This window comes from Maylandia zebra, linkage group LG7, assembly GCF_041146795.1.
Source record: "Maylandia zebra isolate NMK-2024a linkage group LG7, Mzebra_GT3a, whole genome shotgun sequence".
NCBI classification, from domain to species: Eukaryota; Metazoa; Chordata; class Actinopteri; order Cichliformes; family Cichlidae; genus Maylandia; species Maylandia zebra.
This window is the reverse complement of record NC_135173.1, coordinates 60,581,213-60,606,810: the sequence shown is the minus strand read 5'-3', so window position 1 is coordinate 60,606,810 and position 25,598 is coordinate 60,581,213. Positions and strand designations below refer to the sequence as shown.

Here is a 25,598-nt window from a genome sequence, read left to right as displayed (position 1 = left end):
GAAAGTTTAGTCTGGTTGAGTTCTTGGCTTTTCTCCCACAGAGGCAAATCCCCATGCAGAAGCGCTGGTCCAGATGTGGCTCTGCAGCAGCTTAGCACTTGTTATTCTTTAATGTGACAAATCTTTATAGTCTTGTTGCTATGCAAGTTAAACAAGCTGCCGTAGGGAGATTCTCAGCTGACAGCAGCCTCACTGCTCTATGTGGCACTATGTACACCCGTGGAAGGAATAAATACATGCAGCCTTATTTGTATTCTTACCTTGATGGAAACCTCTACAGAGAATAAAGAACCATATTTGAGGAGTCAGGACTATTGATGAGGCGTCTGTTTTAATCACTACAGTATAGGAAGCTCTTTTAGTTGCAATATCTTGGATTTTACGTCGAGAGTTCTGGTGCAAAGCCACCAAATGTTCAAAACTTGATTTAACTCTATAGCTGTAAGATAATGAGCCAACTGTACATGTCCAATTAGTTTTGAGCCTCTATGTATAAAACTAGCTATAATTCTCAGGATGCTAAACTGGTATAATTAAATCTTAAAGTCTGCAGGTCGCATTTTATTGTTTTATTTGAATTCCACTGCAGTGTTGTAAAAAAGTCAAAACTATAAAATTGATCAGAATCCAAAAATATATGGCACTAACTGCATATATTGTAGTTATTTTCTTTCTTGCTGCAGATTTTTATGTTGGCACCATTTATGACAGGGAAGGGAATGAATAAAAGGTTCACGTCTAATTACTAAAACATCAAGTTTTCTAAAATAATCAACAGCTTGGAAAATCATGTGGTGGTTAGCAGCTATTCTGCATCGCAACAACAAAGTCTTTCAACTGATTGCCCCAGTCCTGGATTTATGCATGTGAAGAAGAGGCGAGTCCAAACCAAGCTAGGTTTTTACAATTGTACATTAAACTAAACATTTTTCTCAGTCTAAGCAGAATTAGTAAAGGAGACTTTGTAATATGGAAAAAATACATAAATAAATTTGACTTTGAAATGAAACCAATAGTGCCAAAAAATATACACATTTATTTTTGAAAACTAGAATCCATTATGTTTGTCAAGTCAATCTAAATGCAACATAACTGGACTTGATTGACTTAAATTGCTGCAACATCTAAATCTTTTCTCCTCACCTTGAAGTTGAGCAGCTTCACCTTGTTGAGTCTGTACTACACGTTTACAGAAGCCGTCAGCTGATCGGCACATCAACTACAGTTGTGCGTATATGCAGTCATGACTAATCTTAATATCGGGCCTCCAATGTGTTGATGATGACAAAGATTTAAAGTCACACATCCTTTATCAAACTGACGCTCTCCAAACATACTAAGGTGAAGAGAATAAAATAAAATGATACAGACGCTTGGCATTATAAAGAACAAAAACAACTTTATTTACAAAAACAGACCACTGACCTGTCCCACAATCCCCCTAAATTCAGTGACTACTGTGGATTGCTATGTCTGTGGCTGAGGTTGGGAATTTACTGGACTGACAAGAACAACACCCAGTGCAAACCTTCAGTATTTTTCCACCAACTCCACAGAACGGCGGCACTTGTTGGACTGCAGGCTGCAGCTTACACACTGTTAGGTGTCAGCTTGTGTTAGGCTCCCAGGTGTGAGTAAGCAATGTGCTTTTTAATGAGCCTGGGGGCCAACATGACATCACAAAGACAGGAAGGGTTTGGGGCTGGGAAGTTTTATACCATCTGGGACAATGGTATGTATGTGTCACAACAAATTATTCCAATTAGCACAAATTAAAATGATATCATTATAAAAAAAAGTTTCCTGTGGTCAAAGCTGGAGGATACACAAAAATGAAATATTTCAGAGACAGCTTTGTGTACATTAGACATCAACTAGCCTTTCCTACTAGGGGGAATGCAAAAACTCTTTAAATAAAAAAAAAAGAATTTCTTCCACGATGACTGACACTTTCTAACTGTGATCTCTTTGTGAACAGAAAAAGCGATCAAGCGTGTGAACTCTCATACAGCTGTGCCAAATTCTGCTCGCACAGATGTAAGTGTGAAAGACACCAAAGCTACTGCTCAATGTTTAGAGAAACAACAGCTTTGTCATGTTTCCATGTAACGTGTCTTTGTGGTGCTGCATGCATGGTTTCTGTAGTTGGAGGTGACAAAAACCTGACAAATTCTCAGTAACTGACCCGTGAAAAAGTATGTGTGTCATTCCTGTTCACGCAGCAGCTAAATGCTCACACACTTGAAAGCAGGTTATTACATCACAGGTGGTCAACGTGAGACACTTACAAGCCGAGTGGCTTCTTGTAGGTTTCCATGTAAGCTGGTGTCTGCTCACAGTAAACCGCATAATACCTCATTCTGAATCACTAAAGATGACTCGCAGCTGGGAAAAGCAACGATCTGTGGGTCCTGAAACGTATGCATTGGTAAAATTCATGTGTGTTGTGCGAAATGTCCGTGTGTGAGGTTAGAAAGCGTAGCGAGTGCGAATGTCCTCCAGCTTCTTAGAGACTTCGGGTGGTGTTCTGTCCAACTCCTCTGCCACACTTTTTTGCTTGTGAGGGTCCATGCTGTTAAACTGCTCGCACAGATCTCCATCAATCACATTCTGGAGAAAATGACAGAATTTGTTTTTGTTATCCTCAAATATTTTTTAATAAACAGGTTCCGCAGTTGAAACTATATTATAAAAATAAGACGGATGTGTAAAAACAATCCCAACCTTGACTGGGAAGTAGTAGGATCTAAAGCTGAGATGGTCTCTGCCACAAAGAGGAGGAAACTCTGAGCGCATATGCATCTCTAAGTGCTGGAAGAAGTCATGATCCTGTCAGACGAAATAAAGAAATCCGGGGGGTTAAAAAGAGAAGGAAGAGAAATCGGGAGGACATTTGAGCCACACAATACTACTTTAGGATCATGCAAAGTGTGCATGTGTGTTCACTTAAATGAGATCTTAGTGTTTTACCTCATGTGAAGTGAATGGGACTAGTATGCCGATGCCTCCAGACAGTGTGGTGTAGACCAGGGACTCTGAACCACCAGGAATCAGAGTAGTCTTCTGCAGAGATAACACTGTCTCTCCTACATGGTAGTTCATTATTATCTCAGCCTGGGGGGGGGGGAGAGAGAGAGAGAGAGAGAGAGAGAGAGATATGTCACCTGAGGCCATTTTATCTCCGAAGATTGGCTGCATGTGCACATAAAGCACATTAACTGCCAGTCTGAGTCAAAAATTGGTCCTGATGGTTTAATCTGATAACCGTCCAGAAACCACCAAACCAATGATGATGATAGTAATCAGAAGGTACTGTGAATACCAAGGGAGCATTGTGTAGTAATAAAACCTCAATATTAGGCTAATTAGACCACATCTGGGACTAAGGAGGGACAAGCAGAGTCGAAATGACCTCTGTTCTCCACAAATAAGTCAGAAAGCTGTGCAAAGAAGACAACAGCTTCCCTTTACTTGAACCTGTAACGGTTTATTTCACCTGAAAATGTTTCATACAAAGTGTTTGACCACTGCAGCCCCAGCTGTACACTGGATTACAAAAATCTACACATGCACAATGGATGTCAGGTCAATTTGACAATTGGACAGAGCGAGTCATCTATCAAAGGGAAGCTCAATGGATCGATTCCCTGGCTATTGGATTGCATGTCAAAGAATCCTTAAGCAAGATGTTAGAGTGTGCAACTGATATAAAATCTTAGGTATAGAAAATACTGCTTATATGAATCTGCGTGATTGGGTGAATGAGCCTTGTAAGGAAAAACGCTTTGAGTGCTCAGAGTAGAAAAGCCTCTACTTTGTATGGCATATATCATGTATGGCAGCATTTTGGCCGAGCCACGTGACTTGCCGGCTGGACAGACGCATAGACAGACATCATTTTGCATAAAGACAAGTCAAGACATCCACACCCATGTCTATATATAGATACGGTACATTTCCAAACTCAAATGAATCTATGCGTGCAGTGTGCACAAGCAGAAATAGCACACACTGTGTCACAATGGCAACTGGGACCAGCTCATAATGACTACACTGGAGGGACTTTCCCAGTCTATGTGCTACCTAAACAGTTTCTGACCAGGATTTAAAATGTGGGATGAGTGATCCGGTGTGTTTCTCCTGTGTGTGCGCGGCTTGTGTTGGTTGCATTTGAGAGTAGGTTAAACTTGTGGTTGATGGTGGTGTGTCTGCGGAGGTTGGAGTGGCCAGGGAGGCAGATTAGTACACCGGGCCAGATTTCAGCACTGGATGAATGCGATGTAGCAGAGGTCTGTCTCAGTTATCCCACCTAAAGCCACAGTTTTCTGCTTTGCCTCATAAAAGTGTACACTTGCTACTTGCAGGATAAACATCTTTGTACTTTGCAACCAATATTAAAATACCACATTTAACATCTACACTAATTTCTAAACAAATGGTAAGGTAATTTTTTTTTTTAAATAATTCAACATATTCTCAAAAGATGTAGAATTAGACAGTATCCATTGCATCAATATACTTTGCCGTAATGTAAAGCTCTTAGTATAGTAAGGGTTGTGTTTGCAGCAGCTTTCAGTTTCTCTTTTTGCAGTTCAGATTTGGTTTAAAAGAGAGCAAAACAGCACAGGCCCAACAATGAATGAAGTTTCAAAGTATACATTTACTTAATGTTAAAATATACGTTTTACATACACAGCCTTTAACATCTCATCTGAACCAGTCCTATTATTTTAAACATCAGGAAAGTGAAAGTGCTTTGATATTTTCTTCAAAAATGCAGAAGCCCCTGCTACATTCTTTTCTACATGACTTACTGTATATTTTATTATTAATATTTTAATAATCTCACTTCTGGTTACCTTATAAAATACTGGCTTATATCCCCTTTTAAAAAATATATTGAGATATCATTTGTGGCCTATACTGCTCAGTCACAGAAAATGATGAACGATTGTTTAAATGTTTAAGTAACTCTAAGCTTTTTTTTAAAATTTGAAGCATTAACCCGATGCACAAGCCTGAAGCAGGTCTGAACAGACAATGCATGTTAAATCTAAATTGTTCTTTCACTTTGAGGTCAAGCTGAAGACCTCTGCTCCGGGGCAGCAACAGCTGTCAAGACTCATTTATTCGTTTCTAAAGGACTGCGAGGCACTGGCACGACATCACATTTCTGAACTGCTTACCCTCCATCCCACCTCCAGATTCCTCAAATTTGCTTACCAACCATTGCTCTCCATCCCACGCACAGACTTGAAACCAAGTTTTACAGTCATTGGTCCAAAAGTATGGAATGGTTTACCATTAAGAACTTCCCCATCCCTTGATGTTTACACAAACTCATCGAAGAGCCACGTCTTTCCCTTAAACCTCTTTAACCTCACTTTTATTTATTATCTGTTGGCATCCAGAGAGACAATGTCCTTTTTAATTCACTCACTTCTCTTTTTTGAGTCTATGCTTCATCTGCTCAGACACACTGTTTAATTCCAGAAACGTGAAAAGGTGAAGCATATGTGTACCTTCTGTGATGCTCCATTGAGGAGGCCCCTGTCCCATAGAGCCTTGTTCCCAGTGGGGTCTTCATCCACATCATCACTTGTGTTAGGGGGGAGACGCACCTAAGCAAACCAAGGACAAAACATGGAGACATTACGTCATTGCAGAAAATTTTGTTTAGGGCTGATGGTCTTGATGTTTTCTGGCTTTATTCGCCCACAAAAATACAATACACACCCCCAAACACTTCTCGCCCTTTACTTACGATGCTGATGTTCCCAAACTTGTCAGCAGCAGCCATGGTGTCATAATCGAGCAGACAGGCCGTCGTCACCCAGCGGGGATATGTGTCATCAGCGAAGATGATGAGCTGGTTCTCATTACGTCTGTAACGAACCCAGAACAGACTCTCCTGGACATCAGACACGATGACACGCTGGCCAATGGTGTGGATGCCAGTCACCAGGTTGGGAACGTGCTACAAAGAGTTAGGGAGAGCAGTGAGGTACACTCAGTCAAGTGTTTTAAAAGAAAATAATGCAATCTGGACATGTTCCCCAAGTGGTGTCCTGTGCAGCGCTGTGAAAAATGACTTGCTCACACTCATTAAAACTTCTCACGTTACACACTACAGGATGTAACGATTAAGGGAGGGACTAAATAGACTGGAAACAATTGTTAAAAGTATAATCCAGAGGGGCTATACAATGCACATGTGTTTATGTATGCACTGTACTGTATGGTATTAACTCAACTGTCAGCTACATGCATCTTATCTGCAACACAACACTCAGGCAGCAACACTGCTGCACATCAGCTGTTCATTAATTAGATACAACATTGGTCTTTACTGTTTACGCGTTAAAGTAAAGTTGTTCTGTGTGACTGTTAAAGCCCCACAAACTTAAGGAGTGCAATGTTTTTCCCCCTTAAACACGTCCAAATCTTACGTTTCAAAACAGACCGCACTATTTTTATATCCTGTTACACAGAGAAGTTTCAAGGCAGGCTGTTAATTTCAACCAAAACATTCTGGGAAAAATGTTTATGCAAAAGCGTGATGCATCACATACACTCATGAAAAGATTTGCTCTACAGCACAACAGGTGCTTCAAACCTCTAAAACCTAAACACAAAGTGTCTGCAAACAAAAACTAGACACCCTCACACTCAGTCTTGACCCTGTTTACAACAATTACTTTGCTGCATTGAAAACACCCTTCAGGTGGTTTGTTCTTTATATAAAGGCACCTCTGCTTCTTACAAAACGGTGCAGTTTGCTTTGGTTAATAAAGATAAAGGTGTCGTGCCATTAGGAACTTTGAAAAACTCCCTGATGGCTAATCTGGAACAAATCGGCCATGCACCATTAGATAAAACCTTTTCTTTTCTTTTCACAGGAAGGAAAACCCAGAGTGCAAACAGAGATAAAGCTATCCACATACAGATGAAACTTTTTTTGAAATTGGTTTCAAAGAGTTGAAATAAAAACTATTTACCAGCCAGTTAAAGTATATTTGAAAGTTTTAATAAATAATCATCTGTACTACAGTGTTGTTTTTAACAAGATTAATTAATAAAGATGCAGGTCTGCAATTGAGATTATTGACTATCATTTAGCAGTGTAACTATTGTAGTACGAATGTCTTGTATTGTGATTCGTTTTTTCTGTGTCACTGTACTGAGCACCTGTTGTGCTGTTTACACAGCACATGTTCAAATAGAATATCAATATCTTCTGATGTTTCTTATGCTAGCTAGCTTTGTGAAAGCTGTAATATCTGTTTAAACCATGCCCGTCTGGTGAAAGCTATAGTCAGATGTGTCCAGTAAAAAGTGAACTGGATTTTATTTATTTATTTTTCATGATGACACTTTTTGTTTCTTATTCTGAAATTAATAATTTTATGATGTAAGCCTGATTACATCCCGGATCGGGATGCTTCTGCTCATCAACTCATTGATCATGGGTCAGGTCAAAGTTGGCTCCTTTTAGTAAATCTTTAAAGACTAATTCTTCATCGTCTATATTTTCAGATCAACTATATTCATCATCTCTATAAAGAACCTTTGATAGAAAGTGGGATTCGCAGGTGGAAGAGAGAATATTTATATAGGGTGTATAGATGTTTGTGTCCAGACGTCCTTGACTTACCTTGTTCTCACACTTGCGTAGCAGCTTCTTTTTCCCCAGGTCGTAGATTCTAAGCAGTTTTCCCACTCCAACTAGGGCTCGTCCCTGGAATGGTGCGATTGCCAAAGGCACGTCCTCTACTGGGGTCTAGAAATAAACAAAACAATCTGGGTTCAGATAAAGATTGAAACAGATACAGAGCTTTTTAAAGAAGACGAAAGGAAGTCTCACTAAACACAGTTTTAGTCATCATAAGAGATTGTAAGACAGCTACAGTGAAATCTGCCTGTGGTTTTAGATTTACTACAGATCCCAGCTGTTTATTTTTAACATGTTAATTTTTTAACGATTTTCTTAGAAAAGCACTTCTGAACAACCGCATAAACAAACTCTTTACCTGTTGAAACATTAAGAAAGTATTTTGGTAAATTATATTTCTCAAATAAGATTACACCAGTCATGAGTCAGACATCGTCAATACTTTCCCTGTCTAAGATATGCCCAAATTACAACTAAAACGCAACTTGAGAATCCAAATTTCCCCTCTGGAGAGTGACTAAGAGTGTGTTCTGAGCTCAGACATCCTGGACAGGAAAAACCTTTCAACCCGGCGCTCTGCTTTCTCCGTGGCCTTCAGCGGGCCTGTCACAGTTTGATGGATATTTCTAGTTTATTGCCCTGTTGGAACATACACCCAACGACACAGCCATCTCAGAAAAGTGCGTCTGCCTACATCCAAGATGCTGTCATGACTTTGCACTCAGAAATGTGTCATCTTATTGTGCATACTCTGATATCTCTGGTTATATAACAAACAGGGAAAAAAGTGAGTTGTGACCTGATAGAATCATCTAAAATATCAGATCTGGTTAAGTGGTCGGGAAATTCCTGATACCACTGCGAAACACAACACTCATGAGTCATTTCCCCTGTTAATCCACATCAGGTAACAAACGTATGTGGGCTGATTCACCCTGATCGTCTCCACCCTGGTGGGGTTTCTTGGGGAATTGCCCAGCGAGTCTGTGACAACTGGGACAGCAACAGCTGTGTTTCATCCCATCATCAAAATTTTGTATCAGTCTGTCTTGCTTCATGCATTCTGAATAGACTTTCCTCGAGTCCAGTCCTCGTCTTAACATCTGTCTCAAATCATGGCCTGCACACAGTCCCTGAGTAAGCGCAAAGGTGATAAAAGCCAACATCTCCCAAAGAAACCGTATATACATCTTTCTGACATCTGTAAGTCGCCTGTCACACTAACTATTTTCTTCAAACTCCCTTGGGCTGTGAATTATTTTTATTTACTCAGCCTTTCATGATAGAGCTGCACTTGCTACAAGGTCTGAACGTCCTCTCCAGCTGACTTGCTCTGAGTACTGTTACAGCAGAGTGACGGCAGAAATCTTTTGAAACCTGCACACGTGCAGCTGCACCAGAAGGCCAAAAAACAAAGCACAGCACCTAAGCATTAAATTCTTGCAGAGCCTACAGAATGAAATGTTGATTTGCTTTATGAATCAAACTAAAGCCAAATATGACACAGACAAGCACTTTTATGCCGTTTACATCAGTATTCCCCAGTATAAACAGCAAAAGATGAGAGTGAATCAGCTTCAGCCTAATAAATATTCAAGGAGAAACAAGCTTAATAAAATTAACCCCTAATGTCACTGAAACCCACCTTGTGCACAAACTCCAGCTTCTCCCCTCCACTGACGAGTCGATATGTGTAGATGAAGCCACCACCCACTGACCTTGGGTTGAGAATCATGTCTCTGGCAACACCGACCAGGACGTACCAATCGTCACCCGTGTTGGTGAATCGACAAGCGGCCACACTGAAAAACACCAAGTACAACATCAGACCCACCTATATACTATATTGCTAGTTTAGATTAGTCACGCTAATCATTTAGAAATATATTAACACAAAATATTAGCTATAACCTTCAAAACATGGCCAACAATACTGTTTTATATCAGAAAGTGATGCTTTTGATGGATCCAGTAGCCTGCCTTCCAAAATCACAAATTTTATTACCTTTTAATTCCATACTATGGGCATCATTTAATCTTAATAAGCATTTTGCTGCATTAAAAAAATACTGTGCCTGTTTTCAGCAGGTGTTGATGCAAATCGACACAAAGTGTCGTTTTGAAAAAGGTTAATTTGTCACCAGGTGAAACCGAAGAACCTCTACAATGGCAGCCCAAACTATTTTCACTATGTCAACGGCTGATTAAGAAACAACACTGAGTATTAATGAAGGGCTTGGAATTTGGGAGGCTCACTGTCCATCAAAGAGAAAGGCATAATAAATGAGAAACAGCCCAGGGTCAGACTGTTTAACCTCACTTAAACCCCACCCACCCATCATGAGTACTACTCACCTGAACGCAGCTTCGTTCTGTTCCAGCTGCACTTGATCCAGTGTTGAACCTTGTATGGGATTAACCAGCCGCACTAGTGAGGCCCACTGTCCTGCGCCGGCTTTGGGTGAACCAAAAATGGCTTCTGGAAGATTTTCATTTAGGAATGCAGCAGCCATCTCAGCAGCCAGTTCTCTTTCATCCTCACCTGCAGCTTCTACCATCTCCTACAGTGGCAAAAGAAGGGATGATTTTCTGTTTATGACATGTTGGCAACTGTTATTTGAATAAAACCAGCCATATGAAAATGATATTCTAGACTACAAACTGTGATGGGAATGTCTGCCATCACAAAGATTATTAATTCATAATATAATTATCATCAGGGACAAAATGCCATTAAACTACCAAATTCTACTTCTCATTATTTCTACTGTTGGGTTTATCAGTGAGAAAAACGAAAAAACAGTAAAAGGATGTCAGGAAAAATTCCTAAATATAAAAGTAGGTTTATAATTTAATAAACCTACTTTTTTAGGCTCTAACCTGGAAAAATAACTCACACAGGAACAAATTTCTGTTCTCTCTTGTTTATACCCGACATGCCGACTTCTTGCCCTTAATAAATTTATTACTGAGAGTAACCGCAGACAGATGTTAACACCACTAGTTGGGTCACAACGATATAGTCATACCTCAGCCATCTGTTGCTTTCTCTGAGCTTTGGTGGCCTCGGTGTAGGCGTTGTGGTCAGTTTCAATCAAAATGAGGTTGTTGGTCTCTGGGTGGATTACAAATTTCCTGGGAGTGTACTGAAGTGGGAAGGCCACTTGGTTGAAGACGGCTCCAAGTTTCTCTAAAGCCAAGATTCTACCAGGCAGATGAGCACAGGTGAGATTTATATAAAAATATATTTTTCGCCCTTCAATAAACTTTTCTTTCTGCAGATTTATAAACACTTTGAACATAAGACGTTTAGAGTTATTTAAATTGCGATAATACATAACAGATGCTGGATTTCTTCAGTTTGAACTCCATTACACAAACAGTGATGCCTATGTTTTACAAAAAAAATGCTCTAAGTGCATCCATACCTTAGAGTATTGGTAGAGATGGCCACTATGCCTTCTGGACATTGCTCAGAGGCAAAACCAGAGGCGTACTCCAGAGTCTCATATGAGAGAGGAGTCAGATGGAAACGAGACTGGTAAGAGTAGCTGAGCCAGGAGCGACTGGACATTGCAAGCACCTGTCAGCAAGAGAAAAGACATCAATTAATCAATTAATTTATAATCAGTGATGAAAAACACAAATTTATTTTTAAATCTTAAGGTTTGATATAAATATTTCTGACTTAATATGATCACAAGCATAAAAACTGACAAAACAAACAATATTTTTGTAAATGCACATATTTGTATTTATGAGCTGATTCTGAGTAAGCGTTTGAGTTACATACAGCTTCCTGTCCTTGCATTCTGACTCTGAACAGTTTAACAGGTCGTGATCCCAGGTAGCGTGTTCTGGTATCTGACAAGTCTCCAGTCACTGGGTCCAAGACAGTCCTCAGAAGCACACCGTTCTGAGAAAGAGGAGCAAAAACACATTAGCAGAAAACCTCTACATAAGCTGAAATGTATAGCAACATAAACTAACATAACAATTGTGACAATCTTTGCTCTGGACTGTGCTCCCTGACTGCTAATTGATCAAGCATGAAAAACATTATCAGTTTGGATTTTAGGTACAAGATCGATCTGAACTCATGCCTGTACACAATCCCTGTATTACATTTGGTTTTACAGAGCTGTGATTTAAAAGTAAAATGTCTTCAACTTCAACATGAAACCTGAGATATTTAAATGTGAAAGAATACCTGAAGCCCAATATTAAGGTAGAGAAAGCCTATGGTTCCTTTGTCTCCAAGTTCATCCTGTTTCTCCACCCCTCCCATCTCCACGATACACAGACTCTCTGGCTGGGCTGGTAGGGCCTGCATACTCAGTGGCTGCAGGCAGTCCTAAACATGGTAAAGTTTCAGGGGGTCAGAAAAATAGCAACATGCAAAGGAATCCGAACATTAAGTTTTTGTGTAACAGCACCATTCAATTGTTTAAACGTGCACGTAAACAAAAAAGATTCTTATCCTGTAATCGTTTTTAAAGTTTTTAAAATTTACACTTCTATTGAAATAGTTAAGGCAGACGAGATATTTTAATCCAGACCTTTTTTTTGGGGGGGGGGGGAACACATTACTGAATACCCAAAGCATTATTTTCTGGCTTACACGTTTTAAACAGGGAAGCAGAAATCTCCAGTTAATGTCCAATGAATATTTTAAGGTTACTGGTCATCTTAAGAGGCAGTAAAAGTGGTCAGACAACTTTCATGTTGTACAAAGTTTTCCCTAAAAGAAGGATGTAATTGTTTCCTAAACATGACAACATTACTTTGTACTGACCTAATAAGAAACTAAGATTAATTTAGCCTTAAAGGGATTTATGCCAATCATTAATTAAGTTCCCACCACAGGAACCTTTCCTGGATAGTAGGGACTTTTGGAGGGACTGTATTTTCACACTGAGCATCACTGTCTAAACTAAGTTCTGTAGAAGTTAATCAGCTAAAACATCTCTGTTTTTTGGGATTATTTACTTTCAGCAGGTTCTGCAGAAGGCTGCTGAAATTGTTGACATTAAATTAATATTTATCTCAGACGCTCCCGAGCCTTCAGGGAAATCCTATAATTAAAAATCTAGCTGAAGTATATTTCCAGTCATTTTTACATTTATAAGTTTACCAGGAATTTTTAAGTGGTTATCAATGGATTCCTTCAAACTTGGGTGCTAAACACAGGCTAAATTCTGTTACTCATTCTGCACAATGGGAAAGACCTGAGAGTACAGTGACAATGTGCAAATTTGGCTGAGCAGCACAGTTTGGTTTATGAATATGAGAAAAACTTTTCAACAGTTGAAAATACCCATTACCACTGCAAGGGCAATAAATTAAGAAACTAGAAGCAACATGACGTCCTCATTTTTAGCCTGAAAGGGCATGTGCATGTGTGTGCGCGCGTGTGAGTACACACTCTGACTCCACATACTGTGAAGATGACTGGCAAACGAATTTCTGTAGTGCAGCAGATAATGGATACTAGCTTTCAAAAGTGAACACAAGTGCCAAAATTTGCATGTCTGTCCCCTCAGAGCATGAAAATAGTCTTTGCTGTCAATCAACAATAAACTGAACGGCCAAATGTTACTAGGACCAAAACAAACCTCTATAGGAACAAACATCAAAGATGGCAAAGACATACCCAAAACTAAAGTACATGACATCTTGTTCGGATACAAGCTGTCATGGGCTCAATCACATGCCAGCAGATAAACCAGCAAAAGCAATTTCTGAGCAACACCTCCAATTCAAAACAAAAAAGGGTCTCATTGATAATCTCTGTGTCAAGCTCATACCGAAGGATCCAGGGAGATGATGCGAACAGTGTTGTCAGCCAGCCCAACAGCCAGGAATCGGGAGCGTTGCTCACCAGGAGGAACGTTGGCCAGGCTCATACAAACCACATCTGCAGACATCTCTTTCCTCTCTGTGTACTCATTCAGCTGGCCAGACTGAAAAAAATCAAAAGTGAAACAAAGACAGCAGCAGGATTAATAAACAGAATTTCAGTCACCTCAGTTCAGTCATCTTCCTCTATTCAATATGGAACCTGAGATATTCAATATTAGTGTTAGAATTAAGTCATCAGATACTCTGCAGGAAAATAAATTAAGTGAAGCTAATGATAAGGCAATTTAACTGTGCAGTCATTTGTGAAATTGCCTTTTATAAAATGAAGTGCTGAATAATTTGACTGATTAACCCAAAAAAAAGATAAATTTTTTTTTGGGGGGGGGGGGGGGGGGGGGGGGGGGGGCACTGGGCCTTCACATAGTCTACATAAAGCTCAACGCAGTATTTTTGTGAAAACCTTTTACTACAAAGCACAACTAATACTTGTTAAACACAGCATGAAAGTGGAAACTAGGATTCTGCCAATGGACAATATTCCTGAGGATTGATGGCAGTATTTCTGTCTATTGTATTCATTTTTAATTAGTACGCAGTATAACTGTAACCTTGTCAATGAAACACTTCACCGTGTGTAGGGAAGACAGTGCAGTGCGGAGCAGAAACAGGTGATCTATTTCACACAGTAAAGATAATCGAACTATAGGCCGAAGGAAAAAAACATTTTTAAAAAAAAGAGGAATTTTCTCTTATGACCACTATTTACAGCAGCCCAAATCACTCATTGCTCTGAACAAGGAGAAAGCTGTTATAGCCTATGTTGTCTCACTTAAAGCTGGAGGTGATGAAATAGACTCTTCAGTTTTGGATTTCTTCACTCCACCAACAGTTTTATTTTCCGTGCACATGCCACATTGTAAGCATTATGGAGGCCTAACAGAATGTCAGAGGGGCACAAGAGGATGATCAGATAACACAAAAATAATCTACTTCCTTACCGGGTCCATCTCAAAGTAGACCAGCTCCCCACCAGTGAGGGCGATGACTACTTGCCGCTGGTTCACAGCACAGCGGACAATAGTTTTTTTACCAGGAGTTTTCCACTCGTTCACACGCTTGTCTGCTCGGATGTGACGGATACCATCTGGGTAAACCTGTATGGGGGAGGGAGTGAAAGAGCCACAGAGGTAAGATGGAGAGAAAAGACAAAGTACTAGATTGGGTTGATGATGAATAAATGGCCATCTTTGTGTAATTAGATTAATTAATGCATGAACTGTATTAATTATTTGTGCTGCTCATGTGCATCTGCATTACTTTGAAATTTCTTTGCAATGTCTAAGGGTGTTTTTACACCTATACTTCGTTTACTCTTTACTCTTACACGTGTAGCTTTTACCCATGGTCTGGTTTCTCCTCACACAGAGCGAGTCATTACAAACCACTTGAGAACGTTCAGTGAAGTTATTGGCCAGCTCATGTGTTTGGACCAGGAGCAACAAGAATACAAAATACAGGAAGTGCTGTGTTCTGAACTATTTGAGAACATGGAAAATTTATATTCATTTCACGGCTGGTTGCAAACCCATACTGACCTTTGCACGTCTACGGTACCCTGCCACATCCCAGAATGCAAAGCATATTTGGCTATGGGAAGCTCAAACTTGTAATGTGCACCTGAGCAGCTCAAAATTGAATCATGTTCACACAATAAACAAACTGCTCTGAAGTTCACTCGGAACTGGGCAGAGAACACCTGTTCTAATATCGCAACTAACGAACCCCACCATGTAAGAAAATAAGCCAGTTTGACTTAAATGGACTAAATGGCACAGTGGTGAAAATACCCAAAGGTGATGTGCAGATGAGGTACATTTACGCACCTGTACAAGTGCATCTTCACCCAGGAGTGAGCAGGAGAGAGTGGGTGTTGTTCCCAGAAAACCAGAATCTGTCACTTCTTCTACAGTCTCACCGATGGACAGAACCAGAGTGGCATTGACGAAAGAGACAATAATGTAGGCATCGAACTCATCTAAGAACCAGAGTAAACACAGTAATGATCAGAAGAAAAAATTACTAATGGCATCGAAAACACAAGTTTGGTTGCACACTGTTTCAGTAGGTGTTTATATGTTAGTTTACTTTAATAGAGTCAGCAAAGAAATGTTCATCTTCAGCATGTACTGCATGCATGCATGTACTGCATGCATGCATATGCACTGCATGCATGCATATGCACTGCATGCATGCATGTACTGCATGCGTGTACTGCATGCGTGTACTGCATGCGTGTACTGCATGCGTGTACTGCAGCGCCACACTGCTTCATGTGGCTGTCACATCACAAACATAGGGATGTCTGTCAGGGCAGCTGCTCCAACTAGTGGTGAGTGGCTCCCTAACATCTTATACTAAACAGCTAACCAGTGATGTACATTAACATAACAGGAATATGTTTCACAGACTTTTCTTACTTTCAGCATGTTTTATAACCTTGATTAGCCACACACATCCTGGAACAAGAATATTCTTACCTTCTACATGTCTGCGTACAGTCCACACAGCATTGGGGTTACCGGGCAGTTCAGACACAGCCATCTCTGAAACCTGACAGAGGCGGAGAGAGGGGAACAGACAGGGTGAGGGAAAGAAAAAGAAAATTGAAAGTTTATCATCATTACAAAGACAAACACAACAAACCATTTTTAAAAGATCATCTTCACAGTAATGGAAGTAAGACATTAACAGGGTACAGCCAACATTGTGAGCGTAACTCAAAGGCTGGGAAAAACGTGACACCAAGCTAACAGTCGTTCAAAATGTGATATGAAAAGAAGGCTTTGTGTGTTTGCTGGAATCAGAGATAGTAAAAGACTCTTCAGTATTTGTTCAGAGAAGAGACATGAAAAAACTCATCAATTTCACAGCCAGCAAAGTACATGTGTGGGCTTTCTCTAATTACGTTAGAAAAAAAACAGTGTGTGTACCTCCAGTCCGTGCCGAAGGACCCTTAGAGTGGACCGGGGTCCTCGTCCACATGATACATAAAGCTGAGGTGTGTCCTCATTGGCCAAATCAGCAATCTGGAAGAAAGTAGGAAGAGAGTAGTCAATGAGCCAGAAATGTTCTGGTTTAAGATTTAAGAAAAAAATCTGTCTCACAAGTTCAGGCAATTAGATTAGTCCCCATGTTCATCTGACAGGACACTCACCTGACAGGACATGATTGGTGACAGGTTCTCCTGTTCATCCACCAGCACAAGATTTTTAAGTGGGCGTGGCTGAAAGAAGAAGGTGTCTCCCTCTTCCAGCGGCATTGCCGATGAGAACTCGGGCTCATCATCATCATCACCCAAGTGGGCAATCTGGTAAAGGTAACTAAGGGAAAGAGAAATAGAGGTTAATCAAAGACTGAGAGATACGAAAAGAAACACTTGAGTTTCTGTTTGCAACCTACTGGTTTCCAAACTCTGAAGACACAAAGAGGAAGCCAGTCTTCAGGACGCACATCGCTGTTGCAACGGGAATTGTGTCAAAGTACTTCAGCCTAATTTCTGTGACCTAAGAGACAAAACAAGCATCGTTTTTTATTACGGGAATATGTATTATAATGAGCATAAATAGAAAACCATCCATCCACTTCCGCTTATCCTTTTCAGGGTCGCGGGGGGCGCTGGAGACTATCCCAGCTGTCATAGGGCGAGAGGCGGGGTACATCCTGGACAGGTCGCCAGTCTGTCGCAGGGCCAACACACAGGGACAAACAACCATTCAACACTCACATTCACACCTAGTGGTAATTTGGATTATCCAAATAACCTATCCTCACAAGCTGCATGTCTTTGGACGGTGGGAGGAATAGAAAACCAATAATGGTAAATGGCCTGTATTTGTATAACGCTTTACTTAGTCCCTAAGGACCCCAAAGCGCTTTACACGTTCAGTCATCCACCCATTCACACACACATTAACACACATAATGACAAAAGTTCAAGAAATGTTAATGAAGAATTTAAAAGTAATCCCTGCTGAGAACAAGAGTATTTGCGTTTGCTACTTTCTTGCTAAGCTAATGTCAACACGCTACAGATTTCCCTATAAAAGTAAAAGAGTGAGTTTATAAGCATTTGGCTCTTTCTGAAGAAGCTGAGGGAGCTAATCAAATTGAAAGTGAGCTTTTAATAAGATGAGCCATGAAAAAGAAATCGAGTAAAAAGCCTATTTTCAGACATTGGATAAACTGAGCAATTACATAAACTGGGCAGGATAAGATAAATACGACATGTTTATCTAGTGTTTGTTAATCAAGCAACTGTGATTCTAAGAAAGAAAAAAATAAAGAAAAAAAACAGAAGCTGGAAGTGAACATAATTAGTCCCATTAAATAAATTTGTTAAAAATGTCTAGTTTCCATCCATCCTTACCATTTCTTCATCTGTTTCTAGAGTAACCTTAAAGATGTCTCCCTGCTCAGTCTGGGCCAGAAAAAAGAACATGGACTTGGTCTTGTGGGTAGCTGAGCACACAAATATCATGCCACGCTCTGGGTCATCCAGGTCGTTCTGTGGGGTGGAGCAGAAGAGAATGTGAGGGAGGATAAAAATAGACGTTCATGCAAAGAACAATGTGGGACTTGCAAAACAACCAAAATTCCACATGAACAGAGAAAAAAATGTTTAAAATCTACTTAGTGACTCACAGCTTAAAATCAGGTAAAGTCTCACGATGTGTACTGATGTTATCATGCATCAAAACACACTTAAAATCTGCACAGGAAATCCTGTACTATAAATATTTGCTTTTTAATGTGCATTCCTGTAAGAAGGACTCACTCTACGCCGTGGAATGGGACAGCGAATGTCAGGCTGGTCTCCAAAATTCTTGTAGGTGATGTAGTTTTCAGAGCAGATTAAAACCCCACTGGGCCCATCAGAACCACCAGGAACTGGAAGCATTTAGAAGGGTTGTCATTTTTAAAAAACATAATGATGAAGGAGTAAGAATTTCAAAAAAGCACAGTAATCTCTATTTTACAACAGAATGCTTTCTTTTAATACGACATCTAACGCTGTGTTATTGCGTTGATAAACTTTTGTAGAGATCAGAGAGGGTGAATCTTTCTCCAGTGTTTCTCAGAGAAGAGACATGACAAACTCATCACATCTACAACACATTGATGTAACAATTCTTTGTAACCTCGCTGCAATGATTATCTTCTGAAAGCAAATCAATTTGTAAAAATGTTGATATTTCAACTACTCCCTACCTGATGAATAACACTACTGTTGTTTCCTTTAAATATGACCAACACTACTCAAATGCTCACCAGTTATGAGGAAATTTCCATGTTCTTCCAATGCCTCGCTGTACTTGCGGACCACATGGTTCAGGCCGAGATCCAGCTCGTAAAAGGTGAGCGTCTGTTGTGTGTTGGCAGCAGCTTCTCCTGTTGGGTCGTTGTCAGCTTCCTGTAGACATTAAACACACTTGATTATTCTGGTAAACAAACAAAACATGACTGGTTTTTTTTCAATTAAAGTCATGCTGAGGTCAGAGAAGTTAAATCTTTCTCCAGTGACAGTCAGAGAAGAGACATGAAAACTCATCACACAACAACAGTTCAGTGTATGTGAAATTCAGCAGCCCTGCACGTTTGTGCTTTGTGTCCTTACCTCATAGTCCATCTCTAAGCAGGCAAACATGGGATTTTCAAACCCAACATCAACTCCAACCACATGGTAGACCAGTGTGTTTGCTTTATGGGCTTCCAGTGGAGAGGAGATGGTCAGTCTCGCAGCAGCATCTCTGTTCAGAATATACACCAGCTTCTGTTTCTCTATCGCTCCTAGTCAGATAAATGACAAAACATATTGTGTGCTTCATTTAACTGGTTTAATACAACTATTTATATGTGTGTGTATATAAATTTTCTTCAGGATTTAAACAATAGTAACTCAGCACACATTAATTAACATCATAATTGTTCCACAAAACACTTCTATCAAGGTAAAATTTTCTGATGTAGAACTACAAAATTTATAGCATTTGATGCTGATTTATTATCTTAAGCACCTGTAAGGCTCTTGGGGTTAGGTCAATTATAGCAATATTTACACCACTGACATTATACTAACACACCAAGGCCCAAATAAAAGAAAAATAATCATCAGTCTATAAACCAAATTACCATCTAAGCTGACAACCTCTGTCTTTGCCAATAAATAAATGAATAAATAAATAACTGTATGGAGCCACAAAACATATTATAAAACCTATCAACTTTGCAGGTTTGTTAAATGGATTGGATTTATATAGCGCTTTTCAAGGCACCCAAAGAGCTTTACAATGCCACTATTCATTCACTCTCACATTCACACACTGGTGGAGGCAAGCTACGGTTGTAGCCACAGCTGCCCTGTGGCAGACTGACAGAAGGCCGATGGCTGCCATATCGCGCCATCACCTGGCCAACACCAGTAGGCGGTAGGGTAAAGTGTCTTGCCCAAGGACACAACGACCAGGACAGAGAGCCCAGGGCTCGAACCAGCGACCTTCCGGTTACAGATACGCTTCCCAACCCCCTGAGCCACGGTCGCCTTAAAATGTCATGTTTTATTGTATTTGTAAGATCATAAAAGTAACTTATCACCAAATGGAACAATTTTGAATTGGGGGAGAAAAAAACAAAAGAGGCATCTGTTAGTATGTTTAGGCCTACTTGGGTACATAGATGTTACAAAGCTATCCAGGCCCACTTTGCTCAAATGCAAGTAGGACTCAAAGGATTCAAATTAAACACAGCCTATTTTAACAACAAATAAATTAAATACCACAGTAAGTTATTTAAAAATCACTACAGGCCAGTTTGTATAAAGTCTTGCTGCAAAGCCTTCATGCAGTTTCAAAGCTGCAGATTCACACACACTGTATAAACCTAAAAAAAAAAAAAAAGTACATTAGAATAAATACCTTTAAAACACATCAGTCTTAACTGATGGACTCTTTTGGAGTATATAGTTTTTGGTGTTGGTTTGTAATGTAAGGGTTTTTCCTGGCACTGAACTGGCTTTTTCGTGGTGACTACATCCAACGCTAAACACACCACAGCAGATTACACACAAAATCCTAGCAGTGTGTATGATTAAAAAAAAAAACCATTGAGCTCTTGCTCTTGTTCACCTTCGTCAAAGAAAGGGTGCTCATCTTACGAGAGAAGAAAAATAGCAATATAAAAAATAAACAGTGCACAAACATCTGGATTCTGTCTGATATGATGGACTCTACATAATGGTCGAATGCTGATTTCATGCATACTTCATAAAATTCTCACCTATCATTACAGCTCTGCCTTTTGGGTCAACAGCAAGGAACTGTCCAGGAACAATACGGCGGCAGCCGCTCTTCCCAAATGTTTCCTGGTGGATCTTCTCAAACATATTTTTTGATGGATGATACTCCAGGATGACGATACGACCACTGTCACTCCCCACAACAATGTAATCTAAAAATACATAAATATCACTTAGAAACGACGCCAGCCTGTCAACATTATATTAATTATGATACGGTCATGTAATTAAAGCTTAGGTAATGAAAGCCAATGGAGGCCAACTTCCCCTTCTAATTGTAAATGAATAAAAAAAGAATGCACTACAAACAAAACATTAGTGTCAGACAAAAGATTTAATAAAAACCACTTAAAAGAAAATTATTAATACATACCATTTAATCTGTGCAATCCATGTTTAGAGTTACAAACACATGTATGTGAGTGCATATGATGTCATTTCTGTACCTTTGGTTCCTCCAGTGAGTCTGAAGGCCATCAGGGATCTGATGATGCCAAACACTTCCATTGTGAGAAGAGTGTGCACCTTTCCTGTGTTGGCATCTGGCCGTAATAATTCCAGGATCTTTCCTCTGGAAACAACAATCTCCTGCATCTTGGTTCCTACCAAAACATAATATCAGACATATGATGTGGATATTTTTATGGTTTTCCCTGAATCCTGCTTTTAAAAAAGCATTTTGTGATATTTCTTTTATGTATTTTTTAACCATGAGAAAACTATGCTTTACATTATCTCCATCAACATACTGAGTGAAACACCATGATAGGATAAACTCTAAGGACTATACAAACACAAGAAAATATACTTAAATAAAACAATTAATGCTAATTAGTGCTAATTCTCATAGAAATTGCAGTTAAAGGCTTCTTTGACAATAAAGGAGGGGTACCAAGCTTTGATAAATTAACCATGACCTAACCAGACATAAAGCAGTGACATCTGGCGCAAATTCACCTGAGAAGTTTCCATGGATGGCATGGGTGATGCCGGTGGCACGCTGCAGGGTGATGTTGTAGAGAAACATGGCTTCCACTCGAATCTTATTCAGAGGAAGCTGAAAGAGCGCTTAACCCGGCTCAAAACTGTAAACAAAGAAAACCAAAAGTGTATTTACAGTAAGGAATCAAGAAGTTGGAGACCACTGGACAAAGTCACAATAAGCTACGCGGTCGCACTGGTGACAAATGAGGGCTCTTCAAACTGAGGTCAGCTGTAGTGGGACTGTGGAGCAATATATAGCGACTGCACTCATCACAATATTGCTATGAAAAGTTGGTGGAGAGGTGTAGCGTTTGCTGTACACAAAATCCTACGGCGCCGCTAACGTTAGCTAAACATTAGCTGTGAGAAAATTAACGTTCACCGGACATTTATTTACTACCTCTGTGCTTGTAAACCGTGCAATAGGGGTCAAGAATTCCTTTAACACGAATTTAAACTACTCAAAACGATCGTTTACATCAATCCAACAGTATGAGAACATGGCCCATTCATACAAAGCGCCACTTCTGCTTAACGTCCCCCCCCCCTTTTTTTTTTTGCTATATTACTTTAACTAGTGCAAACTTCACACACATAAAACATCTGTTTAATTGCGGAAGAGATGCAGTTCTGCAAGATATAATATTTACCGGTGTGTTTCGTAAGATGACTCTGATTTCAGATGGATAAAGTTTCATTTACGAAAACTATTTCCTTGAAACCCTGAGAAGCCGACGCTGAACCGCCGTTGGTGGGTCCTTTGCCAGCCAAACACGCCGTCGCAAGAGTTGACCTACACAGTGCCTGACGGAAATGAGAGACTGTAGTACTGCATTGTGCACAGCAGATGACGACAAAGACCTCAAGATTAACGGAATTATCGCGATTGGGCGCCATAAGAAAAACAATATCTGTAAAATAGTTTCCCATTGCATTTATTGCCCCTGTCTTCTGCACGCTTTATCATGATAGCACTCTACACTCTACTACACTATTTAGTCGAAAACAATAAATAACCCGTATGCTTGTTGCACACCAGAAAAGAAAGACAAAATGTAGAAAATAAATAATTATGTTTGTGTCCTTGATATTAAGTTACATTTAACTTAATTAAGGAGCCGTTAAGAAAAAATTAGCAGGAATTTTAAAATGGGGTGGCCCATAGGAGGGACGTGAGACAAATGCAGGGAGGTCCAGCAACACCAAGGTAGGCAGAGATGATGGAAAATCAGAAAATAAAAGCAAAGTAAAAGCAGTTTGTTAGGTTAGTTATATAATGATCATTGATATACACAGACGTACCTTCATAAAAACGCATTAGGAGATGTCACAAATCGTCCTAACACACTGTATGCTCTCTGTCCATTTAACACTGTGCTGTAATAAACTAACAAGTGTTATTATTGAGATGTTACTGCGGGAAAAGCATTATTGTAGCTCAATGTTGAAGCTGCAGTTTATAACGAAGGATTGCATGTTTTCGCTGTAAAACACGACAGCGTATATCAAACTGTGTGACATTTGCCACCCACAAAACGCGTTCTACATGCAATTGCTCTCGCTTACGGCCATATCACCCTGAACACGCCCGATCTCGTCTGATCTCGGAATCTAAGCAGGGTCGGTCCTGGTCAGTACTTGGATTGGAGATCGCCTGGGAATATCAGGTGCTGTAAGCTTTTTCGCTTCTACACACAAACTGCAGAGTGCGCTGATGCTCACTCATGGCGACAGCATTGGCTTTTGCTTTGAAAAAATACAAATGACAGTTTAAACACTGAAACTAATTTGAGCTGCTTTAGCTCATTCTCTAGTAGCCTACATGTTTGCTTTGTGAGTCCTACACAAACAGCACTTCCACGGACGCTGTAAGGTCCAATTCTTCCTGCGTTATATCAGCATCGCTGTACATGCACAGAGCGCCAGTACATGTTTTTATGCACATGAACTCGATAATAAACAATTAAAAAATGCATTTATATTTGTACAGTTAGTGGGGGACTAGGTTATTGTTCTTCTCACAGTTTCAGTCTGGTAAAGAAGTGTTTATTTCTCAATCCCACTGTGAGCCTGTCTGCTGCAGGACCGGTGTCTGTCAGACCAGCTTTCAACTCTGCACTCAACAGTTACCTCGTTTCATATAACTCATGCAATGTGAAAGCCCTTTTTTCTGACAGTTGGAGCTACAACTGCTACATCCTCAGATTGGCACCATTAAACAGGATACATCTCTAAATTAGAAAAGGATCATGATTGAGCGAGTGTACAGTGACAACAATATACCTAGCACAGCCGTTTTCATAAAGCTAAAAACTAAACTTCTCTTTTGAACAGAAAGTTGTTACTTTGGTGCCATTACATTGTTTTTTAAAAGTATGGACAAAAAAGTTTTATTTTATACTATCAAGCAATAAAGAGGTCATTGTTTAACAAAAACAGTTTTATATCTCCATGTAAGAGCTCAGGATCTCAGTACATTAATATTTCTATGACTGAATTATTCATATATACATGTGTGTGTTTTAAGGACTTGGATAATCGATAAATGGAAAAAGAATAAACCAGACAATGAAACAATCTTTTATGAGTGTTTATTTTTAAACCAGCCAAAATGATTAAATTAGAAACTAAATATAACAGCTGCTGGCTATGCTTCTAATTTCTGGTTGATATTGTAGTATTCTTTTAGGCTGGACGTCCAAATTGGGTGAGACGACTTTAGGTTTGAATGGGAGTTTAATTTGAATACATTTGATTTATGTAGCAGCATTTTAAAATAATAATTGTTAAATATAATAAATAAAAGACCTTAAAAATAATAGAGACAAAACCCCAACAATTAAATAATCCCCTATGAGCAAGCACTTGGTGATGGTGGGATAGAAAAAACCCTTTTAAGAAATGTTCGGCAGAATGAGGCTCAAGGATGAGCAACTGGTTGGGGATGACAGAAAAGACAAAATAAGAAAAAAATCAAGAGCATACGAGGACAAGACAAAACACATGATGGGAGGAAGAGGACCAACGTTACTGACACGCAGTAGTGATATATTAACACACTGAGTAAAAGACAGAAGTGCTCAGTGCATGATGGGAAGTTAATGAGCAGTTGTGGCCTATAACAGCATAACTAAAGGATGGGACAGGGTCAGCTGATCCAGCTGTAGCTGTAAGACTGATCAAAAAGGAAAGTTATGAGTTTAATGTTAAAAGACGAGAGCATTTCTGGTTAAACAGGACAGGGACAGGAAAGCTGAAGGGTCAGCCTCCCATTAGACTCATTAGACCTCACCAGAGTGAACAACTTTCTCTGCAGCAACACTACTCATAACTTTTATTCACACCCTGTCCTGATACTTCTATTTCATCTGCTATCAACAATAACCATACACTATTATTGCAATCTATACTACAGCTCAAAAGTCTGTAGAGAATTAGAAATGTCTTATTTTCTGACAACAGTAAAAATCGTTTAGATGTTTTACTAAATTAATCAGAAGCGTAAAGAAATATAAATAATTAACGGTAACATTTATCATAAATCACAAATGAGATTTAGTGGAATATCTACTTAGTGTTGTTGAGACGTCGGTCTCTCCGATTCTTTTTGTCTCGGTAGAGATCACGCAGAGATGTTTCCAAATTTCACACAATCCTTTTATTACCCATTTTCCTTACAGATGCATCTGGAGATCAGCACACTGCATCCTGTGCAGTCCTACTCTAAAG

General features: G+C 39.6%; 1 protein-coding gene and 1 pseudogene across 1 annotated transcript; one reads left to right on the top strand and one right to left on the bottom strand.

Annotated features, from left to right (window-relative positions):
• Positions 1 to 1,379: 1,379 nt before the first annotated feature.
• On the bottom strand, positions 1,380 to 22,677 carry sf3b3 (splicing factor 3b, subunit 3). The gene is made up of 27 exons (XM_004564586.5): positions 22,520 to 22,677; positions 21,843 to 21,970; positions 21,332 to 21,487; positions 20,867 to 21,037; positions 19,209 to 19,381; positions 18,863 to 19,004; positions 18,369 to 18,481; positions 17,961 to 18,098; positions 16,994 to 17,097; positions 16,749 to 16,914; positions 16,525 to 16,620; positions 16,072 to 16,144; positions 15,418 to 15,569; positions 14,533 to 14,688; positions 13,480 to 13,635; positions 11,883 to 12,026; positions 11,466 to 11,588; positions 11,101 to 11,255; positions 10,702 to 10,876; positions 10,028 to 10,233; positions 9,318 to 9,474; positions 7,655 to 7,780; positions 5,765 to 5,977; positions 5,523 to 5,621; positions 2,971 to 3,114; positions 2,725 to 2,829; positions 1,380 to 2,610 (listed from the first exon to the last, which is right to left on the bottom strand). Exons 2-27 carry the CDS (start codon positions 21,910 to 21,912, stop codon positions 2,470 to 2,472), a joined length of 3,654 nt encoding a protein of 1,217 aa, XP_004564643.1. The 5' UTR covers positions 21,913 to 21,970; positions 22,520 to 22,677; the 3' UTR covers positions 1,380 to 2,469.
• A 752-nt stretch (positions 22,678 to 23,429) lies between these two features.
• LOC111501072 (5S ribosomal RNA) lies at positions 23,430 to 23,548 on the top strand (annotated as a pseudogene).
• Positions 23,549 to 25,598: the final 2,050 nt, after the last annotated feature.